This window comes from Pinus tabuliformis, chromosome 6, assembly GCF_031772625.1.
Source record: "Pinus tabuliformis cultivar Carrire ecotype Pingquan chromosome 6, CPIR1, whole genome shotgun sequence".
Classification (NCBI taxonomy): domain Eukaryota; kingdom Viridiplantae; phylum Streptophyta; class Pinopsida; order Pinales; family Pinaceae; genus Pinus; species Pinus tabuliformis.
The window spans coordinates 693472390-693489167 of NC_142292.1; the positions used below are offsets into that span (position 1 = coordinate 693472390).

At 41.6% G+C, this 16778-nt stretch overlaps 1 protein-coding gene across 6 annotated transcripts in view; it reads left to right on the top strand.

The window, feature by feature from the left end:
• The window catches only part of FAAH (fatty acid amide hydrolase), a 311150-nt gene that overhangs the window by 20742 nt on the left and 273630 nt on the right, over positions 1–16778 (top strand). For all 6 annotated transcript variants that reach the window (XM_089420823.1, XM_089420819.1, XM_089420828.1 and 3 more), the window contains 2 exons: positions 10620–10732; positions 10848–10923. In XM_089420823.1, coding sequence (XP_089276949.1) covers positions 10620–10732; positions 10848–10923 — 189 coding nt within the window. The remainder of the gene's footprint in view (positions 1–10619; positions 10733–10847; positions 10924–16778) is intronic.

Here is a 16778-nt window from a genome sequence, read left to right on the forward strand (position 1 = left end):
AAATATTAATGGGTATTAATATAAAAATGGGTTAGAAGGTTCCAAAAGTCATAGATCAAGCCAAACCTAGTGTTAACCGTTGATTAGAGATTTAATCTCGGTCGTTGAAGGACCAACAGGAAAAGTATAAGAAGAGGCTTGAGGGTCAGTTGGAGAACATACTGAGGGAGACCAGTTAGTTCGATTTCTGGAGCGGGGTTAGCTGAGAAATTCGAACTAGTGTTCTGGAGAGTAGCAGGAGGCAGTGGGTACGGAACAGAGAGTCGGGATCAGCACTAGAAGACCAGCGCAGAGTACTAGAGAGGCAGACGCAGAGGCAACAGACTGTGCAGTCATTGGAAGGCCTGTGTGGGTCACGCAGAGAGGCCAGTGCTGACGCAGAGAGGCAGGAGTTGACGTAGCAGGTCTGGGAACTATATAAAGGCTAGTAAGCCTGACGCTGAGATCGGGAGAAGTGTTGGAGAATTTGTTCTCTGTTGGGTAAGCTAGTTTGGCACCCAGTTGTACTGAAAAATTGCTAAATAATAAAATCCTCCTCCGCTGCACCGGTTTTCCCGCATTGGGTTTTTTTGGGGACATTTATCCAAAATATTTGTGTTGATGTGTTGATTCTTGTGCATGTGTTTGTTTCTGTATTATGGTGTGATATCTGTAGCAAAATTTATTTTAATGTTTACTGAAGGGTTTTCGTAAATAACTTATTGGCAAATAAGTAGGTAAAATAAATCATTTGTTGCAGTGATAGAATTTTCACATGGTATCAGAGCGAGTAATCAAAGATAGGAAGGGAAAATCAATTATGCGTCGAGACCATGATGCAGAGGCATCTACGTCAAGAGACTCGCACAGATTTTCAGAAAATTGCACAAGAGACAATAACTTCGATTTCTCTATGTTAGCTTCCAGGATGGAAGAAGTGGCTTGTGTCACTAGCTCTGCATCATCAGAGGTATGGTATATAGACAGTGGAGCCTCTTGGCATATGACGGGAATCCGGGAATGCTTCTCAGATTATTAGGAGGAGAGGATGAACTTTCAAATCACCATGGAGAACAAGGCAAAGTGTAGTCCAGTAGGGAGGGGTACCATAGTTTTTCAAACAGAAACGGGAGAGCAGTTCTGTGCTACCAATGTGCTGCATGTACTAGGATTGGGGATGAATTTACTTTCCGTTTCGCAACTTCAAGGCAAAGGCTATGACGTTTTCTTCATCAAGGAGAAAGTATATGTCAAACACTCGAGTTGGAAAAAGAAAGTGCAGATTGGGATCAAAAGTAACAGGTTGTACAGACTACAACTAGAATCACCAATGACACTAATAGGCAATCATGGAGACAAGGATTTGAACGAACTATGGCACAGAAGAATGGGACATTTGCACCATGGGGCTCTGAGAATTCTCAGAAACACTGTAATAGGAGTTCCAAATCTTAGTACAGAACGAGATGATGTATGCAGAGGATGTGCTCTGGGAAAGTATGCTAAAGCAACATTTCCTAGAAGTAAGAACAGGGCTAAGAGTGTACTAGGATTGATACACTCAGATATCTGCGGACCTATGTCCACTAAAGCTCTTAGTGGTGCCGAGTACTTCCTCACCTTCATTGATGGCCACTCAAGGAAAAGTTGGATTTATTTTCTGAAAACCAAGGACAAGGTTTTCTATCGATTCAAAGAGTTCAAGGCTCTAGTGGAGAATTTGATTGGGAAGAAAAATAAAATTTTGCGCTTAGATGATGGTGGAGAGTATGTTGATAAGGACTTTATTGATTTTTGCGCTAAGGAGGGCATCAAAAGAGAGTGGACAACTCCTTACAATTTGGAGCATAATGGAGTAGCAGAAAGGAAGAACAGGACTATTGTAGAAGCAGCTAGGGCCATGATGTATGATCAGGATATGCCAAAATTCCTGTGGGCAGAAGCATGCAACACAACAGTCTATGTTCAGAATAGAACTCCTCATCGGGCATTGGGCAAGATTACTCCAGAGAAAGTCTTCACAGGGAAGACGCCTGAAGTCAGTCATTTCAGGATATTTGGGAGCTTAGCATATTGCCGCATACCCGAGGAAAAGAGGAAGAAGCTGGATCAAACTGCAGAGAAAGGATATCTAGTGGGATATAGAGAGAATGCTAAGGCATACAGAATCTATCTTCCAAGGAGAAGGAAGGTAGTAGTTCAACGAGATGTGAAGTTCATGGAGGACATGGATTTTAGAAAATCTCGAGAAATGCCTTTCGAGGAGCAGTCAAAAGAGGAGCCGTTGGTCAAACCTCTTCAACCAACAAAAGTAAAGAATTCTTCCTCAGATCAGGAAGAATCACAGGATGAGGAGGAGCTAACAGAAGCACCTACTGGCAGAGGAAGAACAAGCAGGGAACTTCGTCAGATTCTGCGAGATGCAGAGGACTTCATCGGTGCGCCAAGGAACAATAAGAGGGAGCGAAAATAGCTAGATAGATATTAGGCATTAGTAGCTCAGGATGGGGAGCCTGCCAGTTTTCAGGAGGCAGCTCAACATCAGGTTTGGCTGGATGCGATGGTAGAGGAGTACAACTCCATAATGGTGAACGATGTCTGGGAGGTAGTGCCAAGGCCTCAAGACAAATCAGTGGTAGGTTCGAGATGGATCTACAAGATTAAATACGCTGCAAACAACAGTGTTGAGAAATACAAAGCCAGGTTTGTGGCTAAGGGGTATGCCCAGAAGGAAGGAATTGACTACGAAGAGTCCTTCACCCCGGTATAGAACTGTGATATCTCTTGCAGCACAGATGGGGTGGGAGATTCATCAGATGGATGTCAAAACAACATTTCTGGGGTGATAAAAGAAGAGGTATACATTGAACAACCAAAGGGCTTTGAGACACATGAGAAGAAGTCTCATGTATGCAGATTGAAGAAAGCCTTGTATGGGCTGAAACAAGCACTTAGAGCATGGTATGGTCGAATCGATGGCTACTTGTAGAAGATGGGATTTGTCAAGAGTGACGCAGATCCAAATTTCTACTATCTGGTTGTAGAGAATGAGCCTCTAATCTTAGTATTGTATGTGGATGATCTCTTCCTGACAGGATCATCCAAGTTCATTGGGGACTGCCAGAAGAATCTAGTCACAGAATTCGATATGAAGGATTTGGGACGAATGCATTATTTCCTGGGGTTGGAAGTTTGGCAGCAAAAGGGGGAGATATTCCTTGGGTAAGGGAGATATGCTACAAAAATCCTGAAGAGATTCAGGATAGAGGACTGTAGACCCATGGCTACTCCAATGATCACCAACTGGAAGAAGATTGATGCATCAGAAGACAAGGATGTTGATCCCATCTTATACAGATAGCTCATAGGGTCCCTGATGTATCGGGTCAATACCAGGCCAGACATTTGTTACGCTGTCAACACCCTCAGTCAGTGCATGGTGGAACCAAAGAGGGCGCATTGGGCAACAACCAAATATGTTCTCAGATATATACAGGGAACAATCAATTATGGACTCTTGTACACCAGGAGTAAGGATATCAGATTGAGTGGATTTACTGATGCAGATTGGGCGGGAAGTCCAATGGATCGGAAAGGTACCTTTGGGTACTGTTTCAACATTGGATCAGGAATGACCTCTTGGTGCAGTAGAAAATAGAAATCCGTGGCTCTGAGCTCAATAGAGGCAGAATATATGGCCACAAGCACAACTTCGTGCGAGGCCATATGGCTTAGAAAACTGCTTGTGAACCTATTCAAAAGAAAGATGGAGGCGACCAGGATCATGTGTGATAATCAGAGTTGCATCAAGCTCTTTGAGAATCCAGTGTTTCACGATCGGTCAAAGCATATTGATATCCAGTGTCACTTTGTCAGAGACTGTGTCCAACGAGGAGCTGTACAGTTGAGCTACACTCCTACAGGAGAACAGGTGGCAGACATCCTTACCAAGGCCCTTGGAAGAACCAAGTTTGATTATTTCAGGGAGAAGATGGGGATGATAAAGAATCCATTTCAGTAGCAGAAATGGGTATGATGTTGCAGTGCAGTAGCACGATGCAACATGATGGGAAGGAGTTTGCAGTGCAGATGCAATGTTGGGAAGAACCAATAACAACACGAATGCAGAGGGAGTTGCAGTGCAGATGCAGTGTTGGGAAGATGGAACAGCAGCATCACAGATGCAGAGGGAGCTGCAATACAGATGTAGTAGTGGCAGCGATAGAGCCATGGGAAGCAGTATAGGATGCAACAGTGCAGAGGATATTGGGCAGGGAGGCTTAGCATCAGCAGAGGTACTGATGCCGTATGATCAGAGTAATGCTCAGTGTGGAGTATTACTAGAGCACAGTCCTCGCTAAGAGGGAGTGTTGATTTGGGGTAGCATTGGATGTGCTCTAGCCATGAAAATTGGTGGAGAGGCTAAAGCACATGAGATCTCCAAGACCCAGAAATGGTTTGGGCAGATTCTAACCGGTTTGGGAGATATTAAAATAATTAATATTTTTAATGGAGTTCCTAAGTCTAAACTTAGGAAAAATAAAATATTAATGGGTATTAATATAAAACTGGGTTAGAAGGTTCCAGAAGTCATGGATCAAGCCAAATCTAATCTTAGCCGTTTATTAGAGATTTAATCTTGGCCGTTGAAGGACCAATAGGGAAAGTATAAGAAGAGGCTTGAGGGTCAGTTGGAGAACATACTGAGGGAGACCAGTCAGTTTGATTTCTGTAGCGGGGTTAGCTGAGAAATTCGAACTAGTGGTCTGGAGAGCAGCAGGAGGCAACGGGTACGGAATAGAGAGTCGGGATCAGTACTAGAAGACTAGCGCAGAGGACTGGAGAGGCAGACGCAGAGGCAACAGACTGCGCAGTCACTAGAAGGCCTGCGTGGGTGACGCAGAGAGGCAGGAGTTGACGCAGTAGGTTTGGGAGCTGTATAGAGGCCAGTAAGCCTAACACTGAGATCGAGAGAAGTGCTGGAAAATTTGTTCTCTGTTGGGTAAGCCAGTTTGGCACCCAGTTGTACTGAAGAATTGTTGAATAATAAAATCCTCCTCTACTGCATCGGTTTTTCCGCATTGGGTTTTTCAGAGGACATTTGTCCAAAATATCTGTGTTGATGTGTTGATTTTTGTGCATGTGTTTGTTTTTGTATTATGGTGTGATATCCGCAGCAGAATTTATTTTAATGTTTACCGAAGGGTTTTTGTAAATAACTTATTGGCAAATAAGTAGGTAAAATTAATCAGTTGTTGTAGTGATAGAATTTTCACACTTCAAACACATCTTGCCAATATTCCAACAATACAGAAAACAATCAAACTGAGGAGGATCAAAACAAGTTTGCCAAAATCTGATATGTGAACCAGACCATTTAAGGAAATAAGGATCTCCTTCACAGATATGGTCGCTGTCTTCTGTGGTGGAAAAGAGTTAAAAACTGTGATAAAAAGTTAAAAATGCTTTGGCACATAAGTTTAGTTCTATAGATCCTTTTTCCTTCCGCTTCATTTTAATCCAACCTCTCAATGCTTGTGACATTGGCCATAATCCAATAAACCTGCAAGTAACTGTGGTCTTGCCTATACAGAATATATCCTCCCATTTCTTGTGAAGCGATAGGAAGGCCAAGGTTTCCAACCACATTCTTTAAACATTTTCTGGTATTTCTCTCAGCCAGACCCAACACATGGATGCTTTCTGCAACAGACATAGGTCGTTTTCCTTTGCCTCCTGCCATTGCATGAGTGGTGGATGGCTTCCCATCTGAAATGGAAGCCATACCAATATGCAAGAGGCCTAGAACTCAAACCCTAAACCTAGCGCATCATTCTCCTTGCTCAAGTTCAAACACTTTCCTTCCATAATGGTCAAGATAAAGAGATTTCGATATCAGTGATAAAATGCAATAAATTGATAAATTTATATTGATGGCTGTTAGACATAACTCTATTTTTATTGCTTGTTTAATTATGCAGCATTCCCATTGCATAGACATTAGGAAAAGACATGGACCTGACAATAAATATTGATTTAATTTCTTCCTCCATATTTCATTGTCTATATTTATCATGTTCCAAACCTTTGACTTTTATTGATGCCCTTAAGTTTTATGAAGTTGCAAAATGGCTTACAAAAATAGAGGCAGTGGTTTTTGCACTCAAGCCAGTTCTATGGTAGTTTCAGTGGAGTCACCTTCCTATATTTCATCTGTTCCATTCCATATGTACAGACATCGTATTTGGTACTCACCCATGTTACAGGGGTATGATAGAGTAGAAGTACTTTATGTATGGAAATGGAATACCCGGTATGTATCGCCAAAATTTGGATGTGCCAGTACAAGGGTACAACTGGTATCTCTCTATATATACACATACATACATGTACACACACATTTATTCATACATAATTTTTATTCCCTAGAAAAAAAAGTCTCAACATTTATATTAGATGATAAAAAAGTACAAATAGAGGCAATATGTCACAGACATCTGTTGATCCATGAGTATAGATAGAAAGATGATCTATCAAGTATGAAGCTGCCACACCAGTGCTTAAGTCAAGGATCCATTGGGGCCTTTAATTAAGCATGAAATGTCTTGTGACTCCCCATTGATAGATTTACATGTCAAAAAGTAGGAAAGTATTCATTAATTACCCTTACGTAAGGATGTTACGAACTTACCTCAAGGTAGGCTGATAAAAAGCATGGAATTGATATGCCCCTTTGTCATTTAGAAAAACCTTCCATAACCAATCACTAAATGGGAGCTCTAGACCAATTGCAAAAAAATGTCAATGGCAAAATCCTACTGATGGAATTGCTCAAAGTTTCTCTACTAAAGGAGGAAACATTTTGACTATGCCTCTGCATCTGCCTCATAACCTGTACAATGCCCAACCCATATTCGCTGCATCTCTGGCTAATCAAAGTTCAAACTGCTTGTTTGTTATTACATGCAGAGACACATATAATTTTGAAACATGGAAAAGATTGAAGCCAAAGATATACTTTTTAATCTCCTAAATATATATTGGATCTATGCGAACCTAGTTGGCATTGTCATATCAAATACACCTGGATATATAGGCATAATGATAAGAATTTTCTGAAACACCATGAATACACAATAACTTAGCTGAAACAAGGAATTGTATTCCCATTTGCCTCAGCTATGCAGTCAGAAACTATATTGCTGATTTTCCACGACACATGAGAATCTGGGTTTGATCTTAGAATCTCTGACACAAGCACACTCAAATGCCTCAACTATCCTACTTTGCACAGCGGAAAAAATACACATCAGTGAATCAACTAGTGCACATGACAATTTTTAAAATTTTCAACCCTTCTTTGTTATATTAACAAGCTATAATACAATAGTCTAGGGCTCCCGTACCAGGGATCATGGCCCTCATACAATCACCGATACAAGAATACAAACTAGGGCTTGAAGTCAATCACTTATAAAAGAATACAAACTAGGGCTTGAAGTCAATCACTTTGACTGCCAATCTACCCTGAGCAAGACAACCTTGACCTACTTGCTGATGGTGGCCACACAACCCTTTCAGTCGACGTGTCCCGATCACATCTGCTGGTCTTTCTGCTCCCAATCTGCAGCATCCAAATCTGCCTCTCTCAATGAATCCTGCTCCTTTAGGTCACTGAACATGGCTCACCAACGGCCTGCCCTCTAGCTGATCATTAGTCCAACAATGAGTCAACTCATAGGGACTTTTCTGAGTTGTTCACAACTCCATTTGTGAACAACTCATAAGCTGCCCACCTGCTGCTCCTTACCCCAAGAATACAACACTTTGGGACCTCTTTCCCACTATTGCCTTCCTGTGCTGCTCCAATGAAGACAAACTTAGGGCATAGAGGCTGCCATTCATCTCACTGCAAATGTCCTCCTTTGACAGTGAACTAGGGCTATCGATCTGGCTCTCTTGGCTGCAGTCCCTGAGCTCAATAGATCTGCCACTCTTAGCAAGCTTATATTCCTTTATAAGTCCTGCACTTAGGGCTCCAAGAACATCTACTTACTGCCCTCCAGTCAGTCCTTAAGATGTCCTTCTAAATCTGTCCAAACCTGGACTCTTTCCTGCACTGCTTCTTATGCTTCAGATATGCCCATCTTCAGTCATCTCCTTGACTGATCTAGGGCTACCAGAACTGCCCTCACCTAGGGCTTGTAGATCTGCCCTCATACCTGTGATTTGACCCTCAAATCACACAGATCCAGGGATTCCACTACTGCTGTCCTTTCTCAAACCTCTGCCCACAACGAAGAATCAATCTGCCTCTCTTTGTAGGATCTCAGCCTTCTTCATTTGAACCAAACCCTGGGCTGTTCTTTTACTGAGATCTGAGCAGATTTATTGACCTAGAACTTCCTACTTCTCCTCATCTCATGACTGCCCATACTGCACTCAACTTCTGTCCCTTATACGCACTTCTTGGACAGACCTAGGAGCAGTTCTATGTGACTGTGCATGTATGAAGAGAGCTCTAACTAGGGCTTTAGGATTCACTGTCCTAAATCTTAGGAACAACTCCTCATCTTCTTGGCATCCAATCAACTTGAGAACCAAATCAACCCTACCTCATCTAGACATTCAGATCTGTCTAGAAATAGGTCTCCGTTCTGTGCATGACTGAGATAAATCTGCCCTCCATTAGGGCTACAGAATGACCCTAAATTTCGGCCAGTTTTCTCTTCTTTATCCTTGCGGCAGCCCTCAATAAGAGCTTATATACCTGTGCCGATTCACCCAGATGTGCTGCCTTCCTTCCAGACTATGATTAGGCCTTGCAGCCCTCTAACCTTCCACTAGCATGGATCTCGGCCCTCACCCTGAGATCTGAACTGCTGCGGCCTATTATCAGAGGTATACTGCCCACAAACCCTGCACAGATGTCTCCAAAAACTCGGCTGCCTTCCTTCCTAACAAGGCCCAATCAGATGATAAGAAACAGGTCCATACTTGTCCCTTTCTCTAATTTAGATTGGCACCATTAGGATGCGGCCACCTCAGATCTCATCCTCCTCTTGACTGAAATGCCCTTGATGAATTACTTGACCTCCCTTGCAGCCCATCTAGGCCTTCAATTCGGCCTCTTTATGACTAATTCTGGGCCTCCTTTAGATCAAACAAGCTCCACCTCATTTGATGCCTTCTAGCCTAGCCTTAGGCCTCCATAAATTGATCTCCGTAAGCCTTTTTGGAACCCTCTAGGTCTTAGGGGTTTTGATCCTCTTAGACTTAGGATTTAATCTTTCCTTTTAATTTTGTTTTTAGAATTTTAAACCTCATCTGGGTCTAAAACAGCTTCACTTGGGTTCTTTGCCCACAAAGTCTTTTTGTGACCAAACTTCTCACAAACCCCAGGCCTAGGTTTGTGGAGTACCACCCAAGCTACACAATTCAACATATATCAGATCATCGCTCACTTTTACTGCATCTTTCTAACTATCCTGCTCTTGAACATATATCCATTCCAGTTCAATCCTTACTTGTGAGAGTTCACTCTATAATGGTATTTTCATATGACTACTTCACAAAATGAACTCATCAAATTGATAGGACACAATGAAATTTCATGAAGGAAAACAAAAGCTGAATAAATCTCTGCACAGTTATAATCAGAAAAACAGAAACTCAATGAAAAATGTAATTATATCCACCACCGTGAAAGTGAGTAGTCAAGAGTTCAGTTGTTGGTTTATTTCCTTTCCAATCATGGTTCAATTACAAAGAGCTATCATAGTTCAATGAATAAAGGCATATATTAAATTAGTAGTGCAACAAGTCCATAGAAACATGAAAGTCACCAGAGCTCTACTAGAATTCTTCCACTGATCAGCTGAATGCAAGTTGTATAAGTTGTAACCCTATTAGGACTGCAACAACTTCATTTGCTATCCAGTAAAGAAATAGAGATGCCTAACAAAACTTGAAGATCAAATGCCCTCTATCCCACTGACATATTAATTTGGTCAGTTGTGGACATTAATAAAAATGTATCATCTCATCTTTTCTATCCTGCAACAAATTCCAGCGACATACTCCCATGACTGGCCCCGAATATGTCTGATTTCTGAAGATGTTCCAGCGGAAAGGTATTTAGGTGCAAACTTTCTCATCTGCATTTTAAAGTTGAAAACTGAAATTGCTTTTGTTTTTTCCAAAGAAATCGTTTTATATCGACTTTTTATGGGTTATGTCTGTCCATTCTCTATGGGGATGTGCCCCCAACCTCGGCACTGGCAAGCTATTGTTGGGATGTACCTGGGGGTATACTGTCCCTGTTTGGGCCTATATTGCAGAGGGATGTTCCTACTTCAGGCTACCGGTCCCATGTGTATGGACAGCCACTTGACTTGATACTCGCAAATTACGTCAGGGTTGATCTTATCGAGGAAATCTTGCTGGTCTCAGCCATTCTCTATGACAGTTCAATGTTGAAAGTGATAAATATAGATTTTCAAATTAAGCATGTATAGTTGGTCGTTTATTTAACACAGGATCTGTTTCATTTTGTATAATTCATCTTTTGGTGCAAAAATGATTGAGATTTTTATCCTTGATATAGAATACAAATCTTTTGATTTAATTTTTAACAACAGGACAGCTAGAAATCCTCATTCTACTGAATGCTATACGGGAGGTTCATCATCAGGTCCTGCTGCAATTGTAGCATCTGGATTATGTCCAGCGTCTGTTGGAACTGATGGTGGAGGTAATGCTTGAATACTATTCACTTTTTCCGAGAATACTCGATATCTTCTTTTACATGTGTTATATACATTTTGCATGCCTTCATTGAATAATGAGGCTTGATTGACTAAAAGCAGGTTCAGTTCGAATACCAGCTGCACTATGTGGTGTAGTGGGCCTGAAGACAACATACGGACGGACAGATATGAAAGGGTAGGAGCTAACCTAATATTTTCTTGGACTTTTACATCCCCCAGTTAAGTTGACAATGGACATCATTTATGCATTGTACAGCTGTCCAGACTGTGTAGAAGTTATATTTTTTAAATCATGTGACACCTCTGACTTTTCTTTCTAGAAAAAGTTATGAAATCAAGCTTGAATCTCTTCTGTAAGCTAAAATTAATGTTTGAGTTTCTCTACCTTCAAGCCCTATTATCTGTCATTGGCACCTGCTTCTTCCTTTGTGTTGAGGGATCATCGTCTAATTGATATCATAAACATCCTAGATACGATAACTGTGGTTTGATATTTGAATGATTATAAGGATTTGAGGACTCTTTCCTGACTTTAGTGATGTATAAATAGGTTGTAACTCTTACTACAATATGAAACATGAACACGTTTTCTAAAAATGAAGATATTAGTAAAAATTATGTATGACAATATTACCATAGACTTTTGAGGTTTTGGTATATTTAATAGTAGATGTAGTTATAATTCGTAACTATAGACCTATATGTTACTATAGATTTTCGAGGTTTATATTTTTTTGGAAATTTTTATGTATAATTTAATTGTTAGTTAGCAATGATTATTCATGAATATAGGTTGATTTATCCTTGTTATTTAAGGAAAATCATATTAACTAAAATAGCCTGTTACAATTCATAAGAGAATAGATTTTCACTCTTTTCAAATATTTTTACATCTTGTACTATTAACCTATTTCATTAGACCAACTTTTTGTCCGAAAATGAAAAATCATAACTTTCATTAATAAAGAATGAAAATTACATGAGTGTCTCAAAAAAAAAGTCTGCCCAGATCTGCGGACTTCAGTCCAAAAATTGAGAAAACAAACTTCTGACAGAAGAGGTCTGAGTGTGTGCATGTGACAGTGAGAGACTTCATTGAACCAGTTAACCACAATATGAGAGTCACTGAATATCTGAAGCTGCCGGCATTCCTTTTCAATAGCAAGAAATAAAAGTAACTTGAGACTCATCAACTATGCATAGTTGTTGGTCCCTTGGCCTAACCCAACTTTTAAGTGGAAAAAGTGCTGGTCGTTTAAGTGTAATATGGCACCTCCCCCATATCCGTCGTCTTGCAAGGAGCCGTCAAAATAAGCCCATGGATGATTGTGATCTATCCTTTCCTCAATAACAGGCCAAGATTTCGATGGGACTGTCTCTTTTGGAATGAAATCGTAAATTGCAAGGATCTGAGCAATAATTGAGTTCTGCTGAGTGTCCTTTTCTAGATTTTTTTTTTTCGATTCTTGCATATCCAAAAACCCCAGCAAATCAGCAGAGGAAGATTCCTGAGTTTTGCCGGGGATACTGTGTTCCACCATCTTTTCCATGCATCCTTAAATGAGTCCCCTTGCCAGTGCCACTGTAAAGAGAGCCTGTTGTAGACCCCGTTCCAAATCTGAATGATGAGGGGGCACAAAACAAAAAGATGGTCCGTAGATTCATCCACTGCTCTACACAACGGGCACCAGCTGGGACCAACAAAATTCCTTTTCTTTAAATTCTCTCCAGAAGGAATCTTATTTTTTAAGAGACACCAAAGGAAAAGCATAGCTTTTGTTGGGCATTTTAGCCTCCATAACATCATAACATCATTAGCAATTATTTGGAGAGAACAATAACATCAACAATGCAGTGAAATAGTAAGGAATAACAGAAGAAAAGCATACACAATAGAGACACCAGGATTTAGGTCAGAGATCAGGGAAAAACCCCACAAGGGGGAAAATCCAACCAGATTCTTCTTCTATTAGATTTTCATCAAATGTTCAGTTGAGATACCATGTACAATAAGTATGAGACACATATTTCAACATATAATACATGAGGCCTCCTAGGCCAAACCTGGCAACAGACAAGTATACACAGGTTTCTATAACACAGACACAAGAGTACTGTAGACATACTGTTATCAACTTATCACTGACATCTAGATTAAAGTTGTCACTGTCATATCAAGGGCATTGCCACAACAAATATCACTGCCATATCAACGACACTGTCATATCAAGATCACTACCATGCATTAAGGTCACTTCCATAATTGAGATCACTATCATGTCTACCATATCAAGGTTACTACTAATGCAACAAGGTTACTGTCAACAAGGTCACTGTCTCACTGTCAACAAGGTCACTGTCTTGTTGTCCACAAAGATCACTGTCTTACTTAGACTTGTCATAAATCATAAACATATTGCCATGAAGAGTGAGGGCACTGTCATAGTCATATATCGAGATTCGAAATCATTATTAGAAGGGATTCTCAAAGTCTCTACCATATACATTGATCATGTGAAAATTCCTACTTTGGAATCCCTACTGCAGCAAACTGATGTTACTTCTCCTACTTGATTAAATCATACAAGTTATTTACTGTCTTCTATGGTAAATTTTGAAGTAAATACATCTGCAACCTTCACTTAATTAATATATTTGTGGAAACAAAACACTGAGCAAGAAAGAACAATGCAACACATAGGACACAATTATTTTTGGACAAATAGTCCCCAAAGAAACCCAATGCGGGAAAACTGGTGCAACAACTCAGAGGGTTTATTATTATGTAGAAGAAAATTCTGAGTACAAATCTAGGATGCTCAACTAGCAATCATTTACAGAGAAAATATTGGACAAAAGACTGGTGAAATGATCTCACTCTGTCACTGGAGAATCAGTGACTGATCCTTTAACTCTAGATGCTCTGCGCCACCCTATGCGTGGCTTCTACGCGAAACTGCATCACCCTGGGCAACTTCTGCGTCACCCTTTGCGTGGCTTCTGCGCAAAACTGCATCACCCTGGGCAACTTCTGCGTCACCCTTTGCGTGGCTTCTGCGCAAAACTGCATCACCCTGGGCAACTTCTACATCACCCCTCCTGAGTATTACGCCGCCTCTCTGATCTAGATCCTCTGCTGGCTGAGAAATCGACTTTCTTGCCTCCTAAACTCACACCCTGGCTTCTGGCAACTGAACTTCGCTTTCCCTGAGCAGAAACTCGACTTCCCCTCACTAACTGCTCTGCGTCTGCATTAGCACTGCGTAGGCTAGCGTCAGCCTTCCTCTGGATGTTTTTCTGTCCTCTCTTTGCCTTGTACTCTCTGGAAATTCCTTCTCTCGGATTCTCATTGCCCCTCTGCTGCAAGATCTCCTCAATCGATTTTCCTCCTGAGAACTTCTCACCTCAGAAAATCGATTTTCTCAATCTCTCTGTGTGTTTTCCAAATGACCCTCAAGTCCCTTCTTATATCTTCATGTTGGGCAACCAACAACCTAGATTAAAACATAATCAAAGGCTCAGATCGTTTTGACTTGATCCATGGCTTTTTCTAGAAGTTTCACCCCTGATTAGATTAATACCCATTAATATTTTAATTTTCCTAAGTTTAGACTTAGGAACCCCATTAAAAATATTAATTATTTTAACAAAATCACTTATGGGTGGAATTTCCCAAAACACTTTTTGCGTTCTTTGGAATACCTGTGCCCAAGCCTCCTTGCAAAATTTGAGGCTTAGGGCACATCCGATGCTACTGTAAATCAACACTCCCTGTTAGCGAGGAATGTGCTCTGGCAATACACTGCTTCTCTGCATACTGCTCTAACTCTGAAGCATCGTCTCTGCACTGCTAATGCCTGACATCCTGTCCATCAACTACTGCACTGCTGTTGCCGCTGTACTGCTGCCTTTGACATTGCCATTGCTAATGCTACATCTTTACTTCAATTCCCTCTCAAACGCTGCATCTGCTATGTTGCTAGCACTGCCACTGCTAACACTGCACCCGTACTGCAACTCAGTTGCTGAGAGAAGCAATTGAAAACACCAAAAACTGGATAAGTATCCAGTGGATACTCCTCAGTGCTGACATCCTGGCTGCTGCTAGTCCCAATCTGCCTCTAAAGCCACTACGTTGCTGAAGCTCTGCACTGTGCCTCCCTGCACTGTTGCCTTCTTGTTCTGCGCTACTCAGTCTCTGGCTCTCCTAGCCACTACATCTGTCGAATCAACACTACATGGCACCAACTGAAACTCCATCTTGCTACTCCTGATCATGGGCTCCTGTAGCAAGTGACGATCCAAGAGGTGGGCTCCTCAAGGATCTTGCCCATCTACAGTCCTCCTGACTACAACTCTATATCAACCCACCTTCCTCTTGGAGGTATCTCGGCTGTCATGGCGAACTCCTCCTCGTCAATCTTTGCGGATGCAACCTTTGGATCATGCTTCTCATCCTTGCCCTTTTTCTTCAAAGGACACTGTGATGCATAGTGACCCATCTCGTCACATCTGAAGCACTCCACCTTGGGGACGTCCTTCTTACATCTCTGTTGCCCCGAATGTCCCTTTGATGCAAGGGCTGTGTTATCCTCCTCTAATTTTGGGCTTCGACTCGCTGCTGCTGCTGCTCTCGTCAAGTTTGACCTTGAGCAGGTCTCTCCTCAACTCTTCTTGTTTTTCAGAGCTGTCCACATCTCGTCCCAATTTGGCAACGCTTCTCTGCCCAGGATACTCTGGACAAATATCTGCCAATCATCTGAGACAGAGTTTAGAACCAATCTCACTAACTCCGAGTTTTGAGGAGTATGTCCTGCAACTGACAGCTCATCATGGGCCTCCTTCAGTTTTCTAAGGAACAAATCCACTCACTCCCCCTTCTGCATCTGAGCAGATCTTAGCTTGCATCTGAGCAGATCTTAGCTTCTGCTCTAAGTACATCTCCCGTTGCTCGGAAGTTCCTTGATACAATGTGGCTAAGGCATCCCACATCTCCTTAGTGGTTCCTTTGCTAGCAACATGGCACACCACGTGATCCTTGACCCCATCTAGGATCATCCTCTTCGCCTTAGCCATCTCAACCTTGTACTTTTTCAGTGGATCTGCATCTACAGGTTCAGCCACCACATTATCAACATACATCTTGAGGGCATGCTCATCTAGCAGGAAGGTCATCCTAGCCTTCTAGATGGCATAGTTGGAGGCCCCGTCCAACCTGTCTTGATCCCTCAACCCATTGATTGTCATTTCCTCCGAAAACTGTCGAACATCTCCCTCTTTCTCCCTATTGTGTAGCTCGTAGGCTGACTTATGCACTCCCTCATGGAGCTAGTAAGCTGCTGCCCCTTTGCTGCTCAGCAATTGAGAAATGTTAATTTCCTCGACAAGAAATCACTGAGGAAGTATTCCCTCACTATGCTCCACTGCTTCTTTCTTTTGATGTCTTTTCAGCCCAACAAAGCTGCCTACTGAAAAATATGCATCCACCAACTGCTCCTTACGCTAAGGCTCAGCGTTGCTTCCTCTGCCACGACAAAGTTCAAACTTGAAGCTCTTTCTCTCCGTCAACTAACTCGGAGAGAGACTCCCTTAGATTTTCGACCCTCAGGCAGGAACTGCGCAAACCCTTTGGGGTTTCGACTCGCTGCCTCCTGCAACTTTTCGATTTCCCTTTCTGCTTAGCGCTGGGGTTTCTGGTTCTGCTCCTCTTGTTTCTCCTGCACTAGCTCTAATACGATGTGAAAATTCCTACTCTAGGATCCCTACTGCAGCAAACTGATGTTACTTCTCCTACTTGATTAAATCATACAAGTTATTTACTATCTTCTACGGTAAACTTTGAAGTAAATACTTCTGCAACCTTCACTTACTTAATATATTTGCGGAAACAAAATACTGAGCAAGAAAGAACAATGCAACACATAGGACACAACTATTTTTGGACAAATAGTCTCCGGAAAAACCCAATGCGGGAAAATCGGTGCAACAGCTCTGAGGGTTTATTATTAAGCAGGCGAAAATTCTGAGTAC